The following is a 20,345-nucleotide window of genomic DNA, read 5'->3' as shown; positions in this document are numbered from 1 at the left end:
CTATTTATTATTAGCATTATTCTTCCGACGTCTGATTTCTTTTTAATTATAGAAAATGCGTTTTTCTAAGGTACATAAACTTTCGGGATTGACTGTAGAGCCAATACATCCTTAACAATGATTTCGATCGTATATCAGGAGAAATGGCCACGTGCTTTTGAACGGCAGTATATAACATCCGCCTGGAGCGCATCCGGCGCGAGTGGGTCGGACAACAAAAGGGAAAGAGGCGCGAGAGACGTAGAAAGGGGTGTTTGACGAGTTTAGGGGTATGAAGAGCCAGGATTATCGGACAAATCGAGTGGCACTCCGGCTGTCACCGCTACTTCCTGTCTACTCGCGTCCCTAAATAGTCCTCTCGATCCGAGAACTATCCAAGTCCTTCCGGTGAATGGCTAAAGCTAGAGCCAAGTCCTTTACCATATCCTTCAAGTGAAAGTGTTCCTTGCTCTTAGACGCTCTCCACTATTCCACTGCTCTTCGTAGTCAGTAATCCAATCCTGATTGACAAGGAGAATTGCTTGACTCGAAGGCACGTTACTCTATCAGCGTGCTTGAACACTTTATCGTTCAGCTCGTAGATTGAGAGATAACGTTATTGGTTTACAACGGTATTGAATCTTACATGTTTAAGAAGATTAGTTTGTTAGAGTACCTGTTCTTACGGTTTAAGTACCAGTATTGGATTACATATTAAATCTTCTAATTGAGTCTGTCTGACCACGGTCAGTCGTATTCTACTGTAGAGCCTTGGGCGTGTTTCTACACATTATTTCAAGTTTGAACGATTATATTTTATAGAATCATATCATATAAATGAGATATTTTTAAAAATCGTTTTCCGCAAAAATATTTGAGATTTTAAAATTTAACAAAAAAACAGTGAAATCTATTTTAAACAACAGAGAACGAATAAACAGCGGTTCGTTCATTAGAAAAGGCGTTTTTTCGGATCGATCACCGGTGCCACCGGCGCAAACATCGAGCCGGGGGTGGGGTTATCAAATCGTCCCCCTTTTGCGGCGATTGCTTTTTTCTTCTCTCGAATGACCGGCCGCGCTGGGAGAAATGGGTCGTCGCGTGTTCGCGGAGCGTGTTTGCACGTGCGTTCGCGTTTATATTGCACGTGTCCGTCGGGTCACGCGGTCGAATCGTTTGCCTCCGTCTCTCGTTAATACCCTAATGGCCCCGTGGTATCGAGCTTAGTTAGGCTAACCGATTTCGATCGACCGCGCCTTTTCATACTCGGTCCTTTGTGTTTGCCAAACGTCCAACACCTGTTAGTTTTGACGTGGTGACCGGAAAAGCGTATTTGGTTCGACTTTGAAAGATGCAGCTCGACCGCTGGACGATTGCTTTGTAGTCGTAATAAAAACTAGTATAAATAATTATTTAGAATTTAAATTAGAATTAGAAATCAGGATGAAAATTGGGTCACAATAAGTACTAAATCACAGAGGAATATTTATTCATTTATTTGCCAAAGAAATAAATCATTCTTTCCCCCAGAATGAACTCTCTTTCCTGTCTAACTTGTTTCTTCTCGATTATTTTTAACCGTGTACCTAGAATAGATCGATTACACAATCCGGCTTGGTTTCACAAAAAATAAACGGATCTGCTCGATCTGTACAGGTGCACCCATGTGGACGGTATCGGCACAACACGGTGGTGTTCATCCTCGCGAAGGAGTACAACCTGAAGAACTTGAGGACGATCCACAGGTTGGACAGACTCACCAGCGGCATTCTCCTGTTCGGTAGAACGCCGAAGAAGGCGAGGCAGATGGAGCACCAAATAAGAAACAGACAGGTTTGTTCCGTAATCATCGCGAACTGGTTTAATTCCAGTGTTTCATTTACCAACCATGGCAGAAAGGGTGTTGGGAAATTAGATCGATTTAGAATTCTCATGTGTTCCGTTAGAATCAAAATAAAATAGAAGGCAAAATGAACGATTTTGTAGAATAATTTATTCTTATTAAAAATCGAATACAGGAAAATGTTTAAAATTGCTGTTTCAGGTGCACAAGCAGTACGTTTGCCGTGTGGAGGGCGAGTTCCCTGAGGAAGAGGTGGTCTGCTCGGAGCCGATCGAAGTAGTATCCTACAAAATCGGCGTGTGCAAGGTCTCGGAGAAGGGCAAGGACTGCGTGACGCGTTTCAAGCGTCTCAGCTACAACGGGAAATCGTCGGTGGTCCTGTGCAAGCCTCAGACTGGGAGAATGCACCAGATCCGCGTCCACCTCCAGTACTTGGGTTACCCGGTGGTGAACGATCCTCTTTATAATCACGTGGTGTTCGGACCGGAGAAGGGCAAGGGTGGGAACATCGGTAAAACGGATCAGGAGCTGGTGCGGGATCTGATCAGCATCCACAACGCGGAGAACTGGTTGGGTATGGACGGGGACTCGGAGATGAGTTTGTTCAAACCGAAATTGGATATAGAAGAGCGCGTGCTGAGCAATGATAAAGAATCCTCGCCCTCTTCGACGCCGGGCCTCGGAGAGGAAGAACAGCAGCAGCAACAGCCTCAGCAGCAGCAACCGCAGCAGCAGCAACAACAGCAGCAGGAACAGTCGTTGAAAGTGACGGTGGGCACGCAGACAGGCTCAGAACCGCCTGATTCTAGTTTTACCAACGATAAAATGACCGTTGACCCGCACTGCTACGAGTGCAAAGTGAAGTATAGAGACCCGAAACCATCCGACCTGGTCATGTACCTTCACGCATGGCGTTACTGCGGCCCGGGCTGGGAATACGAGACCCCGTTACCCGCCTGGGCTGCCAGCGACTGGACCGAGGAGAATCGATAGTTCCAGTCCGGAGCTGGAGCTGCTGTCATCATCCTTCGTACCCCTTTTTGATATCCTTACCCCGTGCCTTCCACCCGCCAGCGAGCGATCTTCGACCATCGTACATGTACCCAATCCTGTGACCAGATCGCTGGACTCGCGAGTATCGATTATTATTGAGAGACCTTGGCGTTGGTCCTCCGACCACATGTCGCCTGCTCTGCGCTCGTATTCGAGGATCTTCGCCAGCGATGATTCAGGGGAATGATTCTTCAGGAATGTGACTGTTCTCCGTAGACGAAGAACGATTGGTTCGGAATGATTTAACGTATTTATTATGAAAAGTAAATGGTGAAGAATAATGTCCGGATCCGCGCGGTTGGATGGGAGTGTTCTGATCTAAGATACACGGGGTTGACTGGTTCTGAAAACGGGTCGAAAAGTCACTGCCACCGGTGCACGAGAGAAGATTGATGCCACTGTCACGCCGTCGGAGCCCGGATCGATCGTTATCGTTCGTGTTCTTGATTTATAGTACAGATTGGTACGAAGAAAGCGGATTTGTATTATATCCTCTGAAGGCCTCCTGCGACAGAGACGGAGCTGTTTTTCTTCCAATTAAGAGGAATCGACTCCTCTTTATTGAAACTTTCTTCGTTTGTGCTTTGGGCAGAGTGAAAAATCCCTCGAAGCAATTATTACTCGCTTATTTTTCTAGTGGAAACGACTTACATAAAATGATTTATGTAACATTGTATTGACCTAGGAGATCTGAGAGTAGTTCATCCTCGATATAGCCTAGCGCAGGCCACAGGTCTGGCGTGAATTGAAACCGCAATAGAGACGCGTCTATTTTTATGGCCGATTATATATACCGGAAAACTGAATAATGGCGCAGGTCCAGCGGCAGGGGTCTCCAACAATAAAGCGTGATCTTGCCAGGAGGATATAGCCAACGATCATGCCAAAGAGCGCGAGCGCGTGTCCGGCGAGCGAGAGCGAGAGAGAACGTATGAGAGAGAATGATGAAAAATTAAATAAAAATATTGAATGGCGAGTGTGCGAGCGAGCGAGCTTCTTTCAAAAAGTCATATCGTGTACGTGTACGTGTACTTTGTTCCCGCGCGTCGATCAAGACCCGCGTCCAAGTGGCAGGACTTGCAACAAGTACAATCGAGCGTGTGAAATAACGAGATTAACGTCGTACATTATTTTGCTACGAGTCAACGTTCGTCTCCTTTAGCGGGGCTACAAATAGGGCTTTTATCGCGTGCCTCGAGATCATCGAGAGGTGACGGGAATCCTCGAGGTTTCATTGACGTAAGGAGCGGTTAATTTTATCCTGCAGCGTAGCTTTGTAATTCTTTTTTTTATTGGATCTTATTCGATGCCGTAAGTGGAGATGACGACAGTAAACGTAAGAGGAGCTTAATTCATAGTGTACTCGAAAATTTTACCCTGGAGAGAGCTTCGAAAATATTGCAAGAAGGGAACAAAAATCGTGTTTTATACGAAGAGCTTTGTACGTAGATATGAAAATGAATTATCAGAGGCGAACGTGGGCGAAAAATAAGAGAGGGGGAGAAAATTCCCGTTGCCTCTGCGGATTCTCGAGAACAAAAGGCAAACAGAGAACAGCGGACAGAGATTTTAGCTAGATTGAGGTAATATAGAAGGGAGATAATGTAACAACGGACCTATCATAAAAGACAGTGTGTGCGCTTACTAACTCACCGGGGTGACTTGCGAGGAAATAAAAGAAATAAGCAAGTTATCCCGATATTGTAACGGCTAGCTTAATTTTATTTAAGTAAAATGAAAAAAGTAAGGAACTAACTCTCGATGATATATATATCGCGAAGATGATAACAGAAACGGATTTGGGATAAATGGAAAACTTTAAAAGACAGTCCCAAGAAAAACGAGAGATAGAAAGCGAAGAAAGACATCGGTCTGTAAATCAAGCGAGCGCTTTTGTATGTATATATTATATATATATATATAAATATATATTGTATATTGTATACGCACATTGTACCGTAATCCGAGCGACATTATTATCTGTATCCGTAGTCAGCGGAAACGTTAGAGCTAGAAAACTTTTTTCTTGTATAATGAACGAATAAAATGCAAAAATATCGTTCGGTATGTGCCCTGTGCAAACTATCTCTTTCATTTTTCGTTTAGTTTATGAGAAAAGTGAAACGAAAGGAAATCGAAGTGCATCGAAACCTTCTGCTCCTACATAAACGCACATCACTAATTTTTCTATCTCTTTTATTTACCGGATCGTCGACGGATGATCGAGACCGACGGAATTACATAAGAAATTCGACTACACCGCGCCTCGGCTCGCCATTATATACACTGTAAATAAATACAATATCGTACAGGGTATAAATACACTCACGTATCCTTTCATTCGCTCGTTCGACATGGTAGTAGTAAACGGGTTCAACGTTTCTATACAGACTCAGTACCTTTATTCTTAATTAGAGACACCTGCTTGCTTGCGCTGCTTAATGCGAGCTTCTATCTCTGGTCTGAAATGCCTTATCAGCCCTTGAACTGGCCATGCCGCACCGTCTGCCAAAGCGCAGATGGTGTGCAACTCGATTTGTTTAGTCAACTCCCAGAGCATGTCGATTTCGTGGATCTCTGCCTTTCCTTCGATCAACCTGAACAGATACATATCATTTAATGCGTGGCGTTCTAAATGTCAATTCTTGTAATCATTGTAAATGTACCTCCTCATGATCTTGTACATCCAGCTGATTCCTTCGCGGCACGGAGTACATTGACCGCAAGACTCATGCTTGTAAAAGCTAATAAGACGCGCGATAGCTTTTATAATGTCTGTCTGCTTGTTCATCACTATCACAGCAGCAGTACCGAATGAGGTTTGCACTCTGACGAGATCGTCAAAGTCCATTAAAACCGTATCACAAACGCTGCAACGTTATACGAATGATTAAAAATGAGCTTAAAGACGTAATATTAAATTTAATTACCTCTTGGGAATAACGGGAGTGGAGGAACCTCCTGGTATCACGCCAAGAAGATTATCCCATCCGCCGATTACTCCACCGGCGTGCTTCTCAATAAGATCCTTCAAGGGAATGGACATTTCTTCTTCAACGGTGCACGGTGTGTTCACGTGTCCGGAGATATTGTACAATTTCGTTCCGTGATTACGTGGACGACCGAATGACGCAAACCACGCTCCGCCTCGTCGGCAAATCGTCTATACATCGTTTTAATTTAAGATTAAAATTTCATACGTATTTGTCAACGTCGATGAATAGGTGTCGAATACGTACAGGCGCCACAGCGACGGTTTCAACATTCGTAACCGTGGTTGGACATCCGAATAGTCCGACGTCGGCTGGGAAAGGCGGCTTCAACCTAGGCTTTCCTTGCTTTCCCTCGATGGACTCGATGAGAGCAGTTTCCTCTCCGCAAATGTATGCTCCCGCTCCTCTTTGCACGAAGATGTCGAAATCGTATCCGGAACCGCAGGCGTTCTTCCCGATAAGCCCAGCCTGATAAGCTTCTGCTATAGCGACCTGCATGTTCGACGCTTCGTTGTAGAATTCTCCGCGGATGTAAATGTAAGCGGCACAGGCTCCCATAGCTCGCCCAGCGATCAAGCAACCTTCCACCAGCTTGTGAGGATCGTGACGCAAAATTTCGCGATCCTTACAGGTACCAGGTTCTCCCTCATCTCCGTTAACTACTAAATATTTCGGCCTTCCGTCAGATGGCTTATTCATGAAAGACCATTTCATGCCGGATGGGAAACCAGCCCCTCCGCGACCTCTCAAACCAGACGTCTTGATCTCATTGATGATCCAGTCAGCACCCTTCTCAACAATTTCTTTGGTTTTGTACCAATCTCCCCTTTGCATAGCGCCCTTTAACCTCCAGTCATGCCTGCCATATAAATTCGTAAAAATACGATCCTGGTCGGCGAGGAATCCACCTCTTTTCTAAAAAATCGAAAGAAACAATTAGTATGACATATATACCAGCAGAAAATCTGTCTTCCTCAGGAATGAATGATTATCCGCAGTTTCGTGAGAAACGATAAATATAAATTTACCTTTCCTTCCGGGGCTGCATCGGCAAGGGTCCTCTGTTGTTGGCTGGTCAACGACGACCCAAGGAGACCTAAAAAGTCAACGAATCCCTTTAATTACATAACCTCGCCCCTTTGGAACTAGGGAGAACTTCGAAAATCGCGCGACCTCGAGAAACAACGGAATGTCAACACTTTGTACGTCAAAATCAGATGTGAAGCTTTCGAATACCGGACGTACGGAGTCGAATGAGAGACAAAGGAATATCGAAACTCACCTAATTGCCTCCTCGGGACTTGAAAACAACGCACAATGGCCCCAGCCATCTTGCCATTCGCGGAGTTAGCGAACAGACGTCGTCCTGGCTGGGAAATTCACACTGTGGTCACCTTGCGGAACGTTCGGAGAACTACGCGCGGGATTGAATACGTGTTCATCGCTGTTTTGTCGTCTGTCTGTCTTAACTGTTCTCGAGCGAAAGGAATCTTGAAGTCGTGAGTGGTGAGTGTCGCGAGGAAAGTTTCGAGTGCGGCGAAACTTCGTGAAAGTCCTTCTAATGGCCATGCTCGTTGGCTGTCAATAATCTATTCAGACGAAACACGATTCCCGGTGACGTGGTCGTCGTACGATCGACACAGCATGACTTCCAGGAGAAACAATTGCGACCTGCTAGCCAGGGTGAATTTTCCTTTGTACACCCTGCAGATGTTGACAGGAAGACACATCCTGGTCGGCGGTGGTGGAGGCTCTTCGAAAACTGGAGTTGCCAATGGATTTGTAAGGATCTTCTTAATTCGTCGATTTCAAATCTGTTTAATGATCAAATGTCATTCCACAGGAAATATTCGAGTTGTCACACAATGGATCTCAGTTCATTGCCGAAGAGGTGACGAGGCACGAGACAGGACCGAGTGTTGTAATGAACTGTACAACTTACAATGATGAAAAGAGAATTTGGATCGTTGCTGGCCAAGAAAGTCATTGTCAACTTTACAACGTGACTAGCAAGGTTGTCACAACGAAGAATGGAGAGGTCCTCAAAGGTCCTAGCCCTAACGCTAAGGAAGGTCTTAGGCACAGGAAAAGCATAGACAAAGAGGAAGACAGTGCTGTTCCCGAAGAAAGAATAGAAGAAATTAAGGATGACAATTCTAATATCAAGAGCAAGAAGCTTCAGTTAATAGTAAAGCCAGCAGACAGTGTACAAACAGACTTCAGGTAATTACTTCAAATAAAAATATAAGAATTCCATGAAACAAGAATAATTTGTGTCAAACATTTTTACAGTGAAGAAGAGCCTCTTCAGAGGGTTGTTAGAGTAAGTCCAAATGGGAAATTCATGGCCACAGGTGGCTTAGACGGCCACGTAAGATTGTGGAAGTTCCCACAGCTACACAAACTGCACGATCTCGAAGCTCACACAAAGGAAATAGACGATATAGACTTCAGTCCAGACAGTACACTTATCGCAACTATAGCAAAGGATGGGAAAGCGTTCCTGTGGTACGTGAGCAACGGTTCAAAGTCTAAGGAACTGACTTGGTCAATCCCGAATGGACCAAAGTATCTGTACAAAAGATGCAGATTTCGAAAGTTAGAAGAGAATAAGTCGAAAGCTCAACTGTTCATGTTGTCGAATCCAGTGGTCGGGAAGAATAACGTAAGCTTCCTGCAAATGTGGGACGTGGACTCTGGAAATATAATCAATTCGGTTCAGTACAAAGAAACTTTGTCTGCTTTGGCTGTGTCCGACGATGGAAAGTTCCTCGCCGTTGGGACAATGTTCTCTGGGAGCGTGGACATATACATCGCGTTCAGTTTGAGGAGAGCTTTACATGTACCTGGTGCACATAGTATGTTCGTAACCGGTCTAGAATTTTTGCCCACGAAACTGGAGGGTCCTACCATTGCCAGCAACACCGAAACTGCGGTCGTTAGCATTTCCGTGGACAACAAGATTTGTATACATAGTATTCCATTTAGACGTAAGTAATTCTAAAGCATTTTTAGATTGATTTACTTGTCGAAAAATATTTAAGATCATTTAAATTTTGTCTTGCAGATACATTACCGTTCTGGTTTGTCATAATACTAATTATTCTGAGCATATGCGGGGCGTTTATCTTCTGCAGTTACCTTGGAATATGACCTGAGAATACATAACAAGTAAATGTTTTAGTATTTTTCTAAGCGACGTGCTTTTTCTAGATCTTAATTATTAATAGTACGGGAATAATGGTGCAGTGGTTTGTTCGAATTTGCAAACACTTACGCACGGTCCATTTCGTAAATAAACATGATCATGCAGTTCTATTAGCAAATAGTTAACACGCTTCGTTTATATAAAGTTTAAAAAAACGAAGTGGTACAATAATTAAAAATTGATTTGCACTGGGTAACTTCGTTCCGAAGAAGATAGTGTAAATAGATATTTTGCGAAATAGCTATCTTTCGATTAGAATGCACAAAATACTTTCGGTTCTCTTCGCGTTTAAGAACCAACTTTTCATTTTGTACAGAATGTCGAGACCTTTCTCTGACCTTTACTGCATTTATGTAAATCCTTTCTGTATATACATACATACATACATACATACATACGGCGTTCACATGTACAGATGTCGTAACGCGACATGTATATTAATCAGCGTAAAACATTGAACTTTATTCTGTCTTTTTATCACGCCTGGCTAACAGGCGAATTCACGATTATCGTTTCACTTTAGAAGCAAACGTGATCACTTAGTGATAGTGGAGACGTATCACGCATGGAATTTTATCAGTTTTATAACGCATTCCACGGGAAACAGGAATTTCCCGTAACAGAGGAACATGTTGCCATAGGAGGAAAAGTGTTCGTGGCTCAAATATACTTTGTTAAATGAAATACAGCGAATTCATTTTACCGACACCCTCGAGAAAACGAAGAAATCGCAAGGAACGTTCAGCTCGCTTTCAAGAAGGAATGCCGTCCGAAATCGAAAGGAGCCCGCAGGCTTTCCATTTAATGACATTTTACGAGCAGGAAACCGGTGCCTCTCAAGGCTCCGGAGAACGTGATTGCCTCTCCCTCAATTTTACATATCTTCAGATTAACTTTTCTTTTCAACGTTGTTTTTGCATACTGCGATTTTGAAAATCCTAAATTTACGCCAAGAAGAAATAAAAAAAAGAGTGAAGATTTGGCACGATATGCCCTTTTTTATTAATAACGCTAATTTATCGGGATGAAGATAATGAATGAGAAGATTATGAATGAAGAGTGAATGGAAAATGTTTATTGGTTTCGTAGAACGTTTATTGTGAAATAGTTTAATACAAGAACCCTAAGAATCACTTAATCACGCGTCTCTTAAGTCCTAAGAGTGTACGGCAGCGGAACGCGCCGTGGAAGAAAGGGACAAAGGATCAGGAGGGCAAGGAATTACGGTGATTATGTACAAGTTGAAGGACTCTGAAGAAGGAATCCAACTCCTTCCTTACTGAAACTCGCAGAAACGTTTCGCGATCCATTAGAGGAACTCCCCCTCCTGCGAAGACAATACAAAAATCTAATTGTATCCTGTAATTCCTTTTATAAAAATATCACAATAAAAATCTCTATAATTAAACTGCGGATTTTTATGCAAATCAGTTAAAAAAATAAATTTTTGAACAATCTTTGCAATACCTATTCGCTTTTAATATTTCGTACATTCTTATGCACCGCAAGATTTATATTTTCTACAGAATCAATCTTCTTACGAATGCATAAAAACCGCAGTCTAAATATAACGTTTTGAATGAATTATCGAGTGATCGTGGCAAGAGATTCGCGAAACGTTTTGCGCTCGATTTGGCGCACGTTTATCAAAAAGACACGTTTGATACACGCCATACGGTAGATAGATCTCTTCTGCCGGATCGCTCATTTTTTGTTTGCGGTGAAACCATCGCCAGTTGGATCCAACAGCCATGGATAATAATTCGGACACTCCATGCAAGTGAACAGGCGAAGAGTTTCCCCGGGGAGTTCCCTGGTGGTTAAAGGACACGCGTTGGGAAGAGAACAGTACGGCTGACCCTTCTCGTCGCAGGTCTCTTTCCAATCTTGGAAATCCCTGAGTGCCGAGAGCTCCGTGGGTGACTGCATCCACTTGATCACCTGCAAGTAGAACGACCGTGTAACAAGTCAGACGTTTGCTATTTTTATAACTTTCTAATAAAAATAAAATTTTCCTTCCAATCCCGGTTTGAGAAGATATATAATCGTAATAATTTACATTCCTGTTACGTGTTGCATCGGATTGCGTTCGATCGAGGACTGAAATAAAGCTAAATCGAAGGCAATTTCTGATGGATTACCGAATGATCGAGAGAGATTGCGAGTAAAATGGGATAGTCAGGGGGAGAGACTCGTGCGACTAGATTGAAAGCGGAAAATAAATCGACGTAAAAGCGAAATAAAAGTAGCTTCGTGGCTTGATGGATCGCGAATGAGAAACTCCTGTTGCGGCGAGATTGGAAATGGTAAATAAATTGGAATAAGCCGAGGCAGCCGTAATAACGGGTCTCCGGGGAGTCTCTCTTAAAATAGACGTCTCGCGTAGTCGGTTAAAGAATAAAACTTTTTGTAACTAAAAATTGCATCGCGGTTAAAAGTCAGATCAAGAATCTCAAAGAAGATTTATAAATCAACGAGAATTACTTAAAACAATGAAGACTATAAAATTTCCAAATGCAATTGTTGAATTGACGATCAAGATTCACTCACCTGAACCATAGTGACGAAGTAAACGTCGCTCCTGGCCAACATCTCTTCGATAAACTTGATCAACTCATCCTTGTACTCCTTCTTACTCTTCAACCACGACGCGTGGAAATGAAGACCGAGCGGTGCCCTGTTGCTGTTGAAGTGCCTGTTGAAGTTATGCCTGAGCAGCCTGGCGAACTGTTCGCCAGTCTGGATGTTCGAGCAAGAGTCGACCATGTGACAACCAGGCAAGGATTCGTCGAAAGTGGGGTCGTCTCTTCTGTCCAATTCATTCATGACCATCTCCCAAACCGGATGCGATCTGGAGGGACAGTTTCCACCGTTTCCGTTGCATTTATGTGGCATTCTGAAGTACAGAGTGTACGGCCAGATGGGAACACGGCCAAGAGAAGCAGTGATCGAGGCATCGTAAACGAAGAACTGATCCGCCATCATCTCGAACTGCTTATTGCCACCTACACGAAGGTACGGCGCTCTCATTCCGATAATGGAACCGTCGGTGATGTTAGCGAATCGTTCGATGATCAGTCGAGCGCCAGCCATCTCCGCCAGCCAGTCGTCGTACGTTCCTTGAGTCCAATATTGTGGATCATCCTTGTGCGTCAATGAGAAGACTGAAATTTCGTGTCCACGACGGTGCAGGTCTTGCACGGCTGAATAGTTGGTATATTTATGGGACACGAAGAACGTTCCTCTGATTTGGCATCCGTTGGGGTTCTGTCGTTGCCCGTTGAAGATCTCCTCGTACAAATCGATATTGTCTACGTTCACCGCTCCGTTGAAAGTGATCGTGATCATTTGTGGTACTTGCGACGGCTCGATGTTTCCAGGAATTCTGGTACCATCGGCGGAACAATAGCAATCAGGAAGCGCGCATTGAGTCGGGTCGCAGTCTGGTGCGCGATTCGGGTCGGTTTCCACAGCTATAATTGAAAAATCATAAAAATCTCTTAAGTTTAAATTTCGTACAAAGACTCAGCCTCATCATCAAAATGCATTTACATAATCAGGATAAAAAGTTGTATCTAAAAGAAATTCTGAAATGGGCTTAAGGGCTCGAATACTCACTGCAGGCATTCTCGTCGGATTCGTCCTTGCAATCCGGTTTACCGTTGCAGAAGAGTTCCTTGTCGACGCACTCGCCGTTACCGCACGACAGTTTGCCCTCGGGACAGACTGGCTCGTCGGTCCTCAGGATGGGCAATACCTTACGCGGTTCTGCAACCGTAATTATTGTTAACCGGGCCGCGACCCTCGGCTAAAGAATGTCTAACTACTATTGCTCGACCAATCGGCATCCACCTGCTGCAAATTCTACTTTTACTAATTCACATGTCACAGTGGCACCGGAACCAGGATTCTACCTTACGGATATGATTCGATAATCAGGCTAGTAATTAAGTGGATGCTCATGCATATTTTATGCACATGTAATTGAATAAGAATTTAAATCCGTCTTTTGATCGATTATTTAAAATTGCAATGGGTACATGAACATCCACGATCTGGTAAACGTATTGACACTTTTTCACGCGGTTAATGGACAATCCTTGATCAAAAGTGTTAAAGGGTTGCTACCGTGCGAGACAAATTCAACATTACCCAAAGCTGACTGCTGCTAATTTGTACATTAAGTATCGAACTACAATTTACAGCTTGTGAAACTATTTACCGGTTCCTATGTGTAATCTGGTATTTATGTACACGTGTATTAATCGTAAGATACTATTTACTGGGGATTTAGATTGTCCTCGTGTCGACAGTTCCTACGCCACTGTGTTCAACCTTTCGTTCGTCACTTTTTAATTCCTTTTCTGACTCCCTTGCGACTGGAAATGACCCAAAGGACCAACGTGATGGGTACAAAGAGAGAAACAATCTACACAGTCCTTTGTTCCTTTTTTTTTTACAAACACCTTTTCAAGAATCTTGAAAAGGCAGCATGGCAATTGGAAGAGTTCGAAGACGAACGAGACCCATGATTTACCCATCACGAACAACCGTCCAAGTCGAGAGTGTAATTTCGTTGGCTCGCAACGATTCGCACGCTAAGTCCCATAAAGATTAAACAAGAACACACACACGCACGGGCAAGCAATAATGATGAGAGAGAGAATAGCGAAGAGATTGCGACAGGCGAGAACAGGCAGATAGAGAAATAATAAAAGAAAGAGTGGACACCTCGTCGACGTAAGGAATATGAATTTTCAAATAATTAAACGTGTACGCACACGGGTACGCGTCGTAGGAGCAGAGAAAACACACACGGAGATTGTTCCGATTTAATTAAATCTCCAACGAATTCTATGGCTTCCGTCCTGTGATTCGCAGTTTTTTTAATTGAACTTTTCTATAAGCGATTGCTCGGGGAGGCGGGACACTAGTGTCTAAGACTAATCAACCGTGAGGTAAATAGATCGATAACTCGCAGTAAACAGGAATATTCTATTATAAAACTGTTGGATTATTTATATAAAATCTTGACGAGTTAAATCGGAGCAGTCGAGTCCCACGAGAAAATTGTCTAGACTCAAGACCGATTACGACGAACGTGAGAGTGATAGAAGAAAAAATCAGTAGACGTTTACAGGTATAAGTAAAACAAATACGCAGTGGATACGGAAAAAAAATAAAAGTATGCGGCAGCGTTCGAAGAATGCGATCCAATAAAAAAAATACGAGTATGAAAATTAACAGATGAGATAGAGAGAGAAAGAGAGAAAGAGAAGTGGAATTAATTAGTTTAATGATCGTTCGCGGGAGTAAAAGCGAACAGGTCTGAATATCTTGAACACTCGCGCGAAGGAGGCCAGATCGTCGGAGCGAAACCGATCTGGACGTAAAGAGAGAACACGTGTATGAGATAGAGAGAAGAAAAAGTGATATGCAGTGTACGAGAGGGAAAAAGTAGCGAGATATCACCGATCGAGAACGCGTGCTACCTCGTACCTGGAGCGAGGAGAAAAGAATCGCGTGTGTAACCGGGTGCTGTGTATGGGTGTTGCCGCGTATATGTACAAGAGAATATAAAGCTGAAAAATAGTTGCGTGCCGAAGTCGGTTTCGAATGATCGACCGTGGAATTTCAAGACTGGTAGCTTCTAGATAATTGCGTTATCCTTATTCTCTTTATCTGTATCAGAGATCTTAAATAGCTTTCCGTTTATCTCACGTCTGCTACTAAGTCTCAGAATAAATAGAGAGACGTTTGACTCGGCCATACGTTCTCCGAGGGCACAATCGGTATCAGGATCTTTGAACTTTTTCCTCTGTCGATTGCGAAACGACTTTGACACGGGGCTCGATTGGACGTTCTCGGTTAGGCGTCGAGCAAATTGCGTGAACAAGGAAGAGCAAGGGGCAAGCGTGAAACTGGGTTAGAAGGCACGCACGTTCTTCTCGTTGCACTTTCTCGTTCAAAATCGAAACCAGTCTGGGATCGAGCCAGGGGGAATCGAAAGTGGCCGGACTGGTGATTACAGCCGAATCGAAAGCGGCCGAAACATGTAACCATCTATTTTCACTCGAACCTTACGGCGAGAGTCGAAAGCAATGTGCACGATTTATTTAACAAACTCTTTTACTGATCGTTTGAACGTATCTCGATGGGTTTCCTTTTACATTTAATTATCATTGCACTTCACGTAATTTACTGTGTCATTTCATTTAACTTTTATTCCTGTATAGACTCGTATCCAGCTTTTTAATTCGCTCGTACGTAACTCGAGTGCGAAAAAATATGTACACGTTTTTGCGTGACGTTAGAAAGTAAGGAAACACGACATTATTACATATGTATTATATTTCTCTATAGTTTCTATTCGTGGAAACGAGAAGAATCGTGTTAGATCTAGGCTGGTGCGTAGGAAAACTGGGTGCGTTAGTTCTACCTTACGTATGTGCGTGCTACGTTGCGAGTCTACGAAACAGCCGGTACCTTCTCCGTATTTAATTTAAAAACGTTTCCCCTCGTTAGAGATGAAAACGTTTCAGGCTTTCCACCAGGAAGCGCGTTTGTTATCCCTCGATATATTCTTTAATTAAAAATGTAATATAATTTTTATATTCATGACGATATTGAATTACGTAAACTCACAATAGAAGTCTAATTCATTTATGTCGGTGGAAATCTATAGACAAAATAAAATATAATTTTTGAGATACGTAAACCAATAATAGAAATCGGATACATTTATAATTTATAATACATTATAAATACATTATATTTATAACGTCGTAAACGTTGAAAAGCATTTATGGGAGAGATAATTCTTTTATGAAAAATAAAAGGAATAACAATAAGCGCAGTTTGGGAAAGACTATAAACGGAGAAGCGGCAACACACCCTATGTTCCACGACGACTTACTCTCGAGCTTGTCACAGTTGGTGACTTTGCCCTTCCAGTCGCAGGTCTGTTTGTCCAAGTCAAAGGCCAATCCGCTCGGGCACGTGATTTGCTTCAGGCCGGATTTCGTACACCTGTTCCACGTTGAACAAAAGCAATTTTAGTCAGGTATAATGGTATCGCTTACTCTCGAGTTGGTCGCAGTTCTTCACGTTCGTTTTCCAATCACATGTCTGCCTCTCGATGTCGAATGCCAACCCCGTCGGGCATCGCACGGTAGCCAATCTGGTCACACCGATCTCGGTCGCTTTGTCGCATCTGTTTTTCATTAATCATCATCCTCAACATTCTATCTCGTTTTCAGACGAATCACGACTTCCAATGAACGTTCATTGATACAATTTATAAAATACGAATAATCGTAGGATCGTTAATCTTTTTAGGATACATTAAACTTCTATAGAAATCCTTTTGCGATAAAAAATAATAGGAAGACGAGTGAAAATGAAAGTGGAGGAGGCCGCAGGATATTTTTGCACGCGCGTCCTTGAGAACGAAACGAGTGAGTCAGGACACGGTGTCGTCATCGAATGGAAGGCGAGTCCTGTATCCAGTATCAGGCTCGCCTTGAACCCTCGCGCGGAATTCGATCACGAAGGAACCGGATGAAATAATTTACTGATCGGATCGATTCCTCGTTTGCATTGCGATTAGTACCGTTAACTATCTGACCTTCGATTAACAGGCTCCAGTCGATAAAATAATCGTGTCTGATACAATCATACTTGACTATGCATTTGATGTTATTTGAAAAAACATTTTAGAAAGGGTATTTATTTTTGGACGGTGACGAGGTGTTTTGGAACCTTGAAGAACTCCTGCGCCAAATTTTATTGAATAATTCTTACTTAGTTAGAATGGTTTTTTTTTTTTCTCGCGTTGAAACGACGACGTGGATTTATGATAAATTACGGTGACAAGCTGGAAATTACCTTACGACGTCACGACAGTCTCCTTCGATGTTTAACCGGAAGTACTCGTCCCCTGGCCTGTCCTGGCATAACTCCTCGGCGTTTGCATCGTTGCCATCACCGCCTTCATCATCCTGTGCTCTCACTGTCCCTGAATAACAAATCAAGTTGTTCTATGTACAAGAAATATAATAGATGCTTGATTTATTTAATGAAAAATCTGTTTTCTTATATACAGAAAATATTAAAATCTAATTATAAAGAATGAGCTCCAAATTTTTAAAGAGAAGAAATACTTCATTATTTATCAACCACGATTACATACTTTCTATCGTGGATTACATAAATCATCAAACAAGGAACAACGAAGACAAAATTTCGTTTAAAATTGAAGTTTTACAATGGAAGAAACTGTGGAAGGATTCTCATGACATTTGAAGAAAAAGGCCAGATTCGTATGCGTATCGGTTGGATCACGGAAAATGTCGCGATCGCTGGATCTCACGTCGAACAGTTCGGGGTCATTGAACCCCCGTCGAAGTAGAAAGTCTTGGAAATGTCAGGGCGAGCAGACCGGGACGGGGAGCGGTGTCAGTGGTTCTCTAAACTAGGTTCCCTCCTCTCCCCTGTATCGTGATCGAGCATCACGATCGTGAATCGTGATTCGTAATCGTGATCAACCGTTTCCGGACGATCAATAAGATTTTGAAAAACTTTCACGTTCATCGAGACGCTATATTGGAGCTTCGTGAGAATTGCATTGGAATTATACGAATTTATTAAGAATTCTATTGAAATTATATGAGAAACTGTATTTCGTAAGAATCGTATTAGAATTCTTTGAGTTTATTCAAGATTATATTTATTAGGAATTGTATTTTGCCATTTAGAATGAATTGTGTAATAACTAGATTAATCATGGTTTGAATAATGTCTGAACTAATATAACTGTGCTCGAGAAATCGAAAACGTGTCTTACCGCAACGACACGCATTGAAATCACCAGACGTTCACAGCGCGGTGACAGCTATAGTTAAGCTAGCCAAGTAATGCACAGTCGTTCTTTCGTCACGAGTATTCTACTGCATGTATGAAATATTCTATACACTTGCAGGCGTCTTTTATAATTCATCTCATTACCACACTTATTTTACTGTTTATACGATATTCTACAAGCTTGCAAATGTCTATGTGTATCTCGTTGAAGAAGCGAGGGAAGAAAATTTGAAACAAGAAGAGGAGATCCTTGACCCGAAAGTTCTGTTGGAAACTCGTTCGATCCATTCGAAGGGAACTCCGTAAACGTCGAATACAACTTTCACCGGGTTTCAGTAGAATTGAAGATATCTAGGAGTTTAGGCAGGCAGACAGGTGTTTCTCTTCAACGAAGATTCACCATTATTCTCAACTGACTTTCACTTTCACAGTTATTAAGAATAAATACAATAATTTGGAATTAGTCACCAAAGATTAAGATAGATTGAATTAAAATGGTTCTTACACCAGTTTTAAATCTCGTGAAGCTTCGATCTTTTGAATTTAAAAACTTTCAATAAGAAGTCGAAGTCTTTTGAATCAGTTGATTGATCTAGGCTCTTTGACTAATTTTTAAACTATCTGATATATTAAAAACGAAAGAACCTGTTAAATACGGAAGATGAAGAGGAATAAGAAGACGTGTCAGTACTCACCNAAATAATAAAGAAATTCTTCAAACGAAATCTGAGGTATGAATTCCACAAAAGTTGTTGTTATCAGGGAAAAAGACATGACACGAGGCGTAATCAGCGAATCATTAATTCTGGGCTTTCGCTTTCGCCTCGCATCCCTCTTTGCAATCGGGAGGGTCAATTCTTAGCATTTCTCGTTTGCATTTGGCTCGCTTTTACCGGCGCCACGCGAGACCGTATAAATAAATTATTTACGATCCCCCGAAGCTACTCGCCAAATAATTCTCATTTTTCATTCTCCTCCCCCCCCCCCGGCCACCATTGTACCTTTTTTCTTTTTTATTCCTTCCTCCTGTCAGCGTGGCACGTTTGCGCAACGCGTTTCATCCCGGCATGTACCGGGTGGTCAATAAATTTACGGTTAAAGGTTATCGACGTCGAGGAATAACTATGATATTGCGTACCCAGCGCAATCCTCCGGTTTATGAATAGAAACTACCGCCTCTCGCGTGTTTCATACAATTTTATAGAATTTCCTCGATTTAATACATTTTTATGTTTCCCGTACACGTGTACTGCACAAAATTGACTGCGTATCTTTATAGAAGATAAAACTTTTATGATTGCAGTTTTAAAAAATGAATTTTAGATAAGAATTCCTTGCAGCAGTCAAATACTGTACATTTTCCTATGTACACACCAATTTAGTTTTATCCACAATCAGTCAGGAAATGCAATCAGTAATTGATCTAAAATTTCTTCCACTTTTGTTCACGTGTCGATTGCGAAAACAAAGAGCGCGTGGTGGTACCGAGTAAACCGAGAGCAGATAGGATTTTATTCGAGTATTTCGCCTTTATCTCGACACGTCTCTTCCACGAACAGCGAACAACATGCCCAAAGAGGATTTAGAGGCGGTTGTTCGCCAGGTAGGATCAATAAATCCTGCGATAACGGAAAATCCAGTCACCGGATAACGCTCTGCCACTCTATTCACGTTCTCAAGCTCGAAAGAAAAGATTCAAGTAAATTGTCTTATAAGAAAGACAATTTTCCTAGCGAAAAGGAGAACAAAGGAATCGAGGAGTTCATGACAGAAATTTTTGCCAAGGAAAGGAATGAAACATGAGATTTAATGCAATTCTTTTATTTTGTATAAAAATCCGCTGTCTGATGTATTTAAGTCATCAAACTATGGAAGTTATAGCTCGTCGAGTTATTCTTGTTGTTAACTGGTCGATTGAGAAACCGAATGATGTTAATCTCGGCGAGAAGACAACGCGATAGGAATCGAAACGGTGTTTCGCGTCGAGAATGTTGTAAGGCGAGGTGTCCCTAATTGCAATTAACAAATCCTGCCACGCTTACGGAGCTTGCAGAGGCGTCGTTACACTGTGTGTACAATGATTCACCTTCGGTGCGAAAGATGATGATGATGATGATGATGATGATAAATTGCACAAAAACTGTCGTATTGCTGTCAGATTATTATTGACACACTGTTTTAATAAATGTGAACATAATATGAAATTGATATACCCGGTCTTTGCAAGAACTCAGTGAATATCTACTGAAAATCTTGGTCAGACATAAAGAATGAATGTAATTATAAAAATATATGAAATATCAAGAGCTGTGCAAGTCAGATTTCTTAAATGATCGATTTTATAATTTCTTCAATTGATATCGTATACATTTTAATATCTGCAATTTATTACATTGATCAGATACAT

At 42.1% G+C, this 20,345-nt stretch overlaps 4 protein-coding genes across 10 annotated transcripts in view; 2 read left to right on the top strand and 2 right to left on the bottom strand.

Moving 5' to 3' along the window:
* The window catches only part of LOC108624251 (RNA pseudouridylate synthase domain-containing protein 2), a 138,885-nt gene extending 133,943 nt beyond the window's left edge, over positions 1-4,942 (top strand). For both annotated transcript variants that reach the window (XM_018023414.2, XM_018023422.2), the window contains 2 exons: positions 1,636-1,812; positions 2,024-4,942. In XM_018023414.2, coding sequence (XP_017878903.1) covers positions 1,636-1,812; positions 2,024-2,815 — 969 coding nt within the window. In that variant the 3' untranslated portion in view covers positions 2,816-4,942. The remainder of the gene's footprint in view (positions 1-1,635; positions 1,813-2,023) is intronic.
* A 112-nt stretch (positions 4,943-5,054) lies between these two features.
* Positions 5,055-7,199, bottom strand: ND-51 (NADH dehydrogenase (ubiquinone) 51 kDa subunit). 2 transcript variants are annotated; one of them, XM_018023465.1, is made up of 7 exons: positions 7,151-7,199; positions 6,897-6,964; positions 6,115-6,783; positions 5,806-6,038; positions 5,542-5,745; positions 5,275-5,472; positions 5,055-5,161 (listed from the first exon to the last, which is right to left on the bottom strand). In XM_018023465.1, exons 1-6 carry the CDS (start codon positions 7,197-7,199, stop codon positions 5,283-5,285), a joined length of 1,413 nt encoding a protein of 470 aa, XP_017878954.1. In that variant the 3' UTR covers positions 5,055-5,161; positions 5,275-5,282. The 2 variants fall into 2 exon arrangements, with proteins under 2 accessions (XP_017878954.1, XP_017878943.1); XM_018023454.1 differs by having other exon boundaries at positions 5,055-5,472.
* Positions 7,200-7,221: 22 nt separating this feature from the next.
* Positions 7,222-20,345, top strand: part of LOC108624289 (prolactin regulatory element-binding protein) — a 14,784-nt gene continuing 1,660 nt past the window's right edge. Inside the window, exons 1-5 of one of the 4 annotated variants that reach the window (XM_026813049.1) lie at positions 7,222-7,374; positions 7,466-7,650; positions 7,712-8,091; positions 8,161-8,858; positions 8,936-9,760. In XM_026813049.1, the coding sequence (XP_026668850.1) occupies positions 7,513-7,650; positions 7,712-8,091; positions 8,161-8,858; positions 8,936-9,021 (1,302 nt within the window). In that variant the 5' untranslated portion in view covers positions 7,222-7,374; positions 7,466-7,512 and the 3' untranslated portion in view covers positions 9,022-9,760. Of the gene's footprint in view, positions 7,651-7,711; positions 8,092-8,160; positions 8,859-8,935; positions 9,761-20,345 lie in introns of those variants that run through there. The other 3 variants (XM_018023488.2, XM_018023496.2, XM_018023478.2) reach the window with 3 other exon arrangements.
* The window catches only part of verm (LDLa and CE4_CDA_like_1 domain-containing protein vermiform), a 10,638-nt gene continuing 442 nt past the window's right edge, over positions 10,150-20,345 (bottom strand). Inside the window, exons 2-6 of one of the 2 annotated variants that reach the window (XM_018023441.2) lie at positions 16,964-17,093; positions 15,993-16,105; positions 12,695-12,844; positions 11,627-12,549; positions 10,150-11,017 (exon numbers count right to left, since the gene is read on the bottom strand). In XM_018023441.2, coding sequence (XP_017878930.1) covers positions 10,781-11,017; positions 11,627-12,549; positions 12,695-12,844; positions 15,993-16,105; positions 16,964-17,093 — 1,553 coding nt within the window. In that variant the 3' untranslated portion in view covers positions 10,150-10,780. Of the gene's footprint in view, positions 11,018-11,626; positions 12,550-12,694; positions 12,845-15,992; positions 16,106-16,158; positions 16,290-16,963; positions 17,094-20,345 lie in introns of both variants that reach the window. The other variant, XM_018023433.2, reaches the window with a different exon arrangement.

Source organism: Ceratina calcarata, unplaced genomic scaffold (assembly GCF_001652005.2).
Source record: "Ceratina calcarata isolate Rehan_Ccalc_2016 unplaced genomic scaffold, ASM165200v1 scaffold116.2, whole genome shotgun sequence".
Lineage (NCBI taxonomy): Eukaryota > Metazoa > Arthropoda > Insecta > Hymenoptera > Apidae > Ceratina > Ceratina calcarata.
Note: the sequence above shows the minus strand (reverse complement) of the source record. Positions and strands in the feature narration are given on the sequence as shown.

Bases quoted from the DNA above. Each gene is read 5' to 3' on its own strand.
- ND-51 (XM_018023454.1), bottom strand. From the start codon at position 7,199: ATGGCTGGGGCCATTGTGCGTTGTTTTCAAGTCCCGAGGAGGCAATTA. The intron at 6,965-7,150 runs GTGAGTTTCGAT...TTGACTTTTTAG, and splicing joins AGTCCCGAGGAGGCAATTAG to GTCTCCTTGGGTCGTCGTTG. The intron at 6,784-6,896 runs GTAAATTTATAT...TCGATTTTTTAG, and splicing joins ATGCAGCCCCGGAAGGAAAG to AAAAGAGGTGGATTCCTCGC.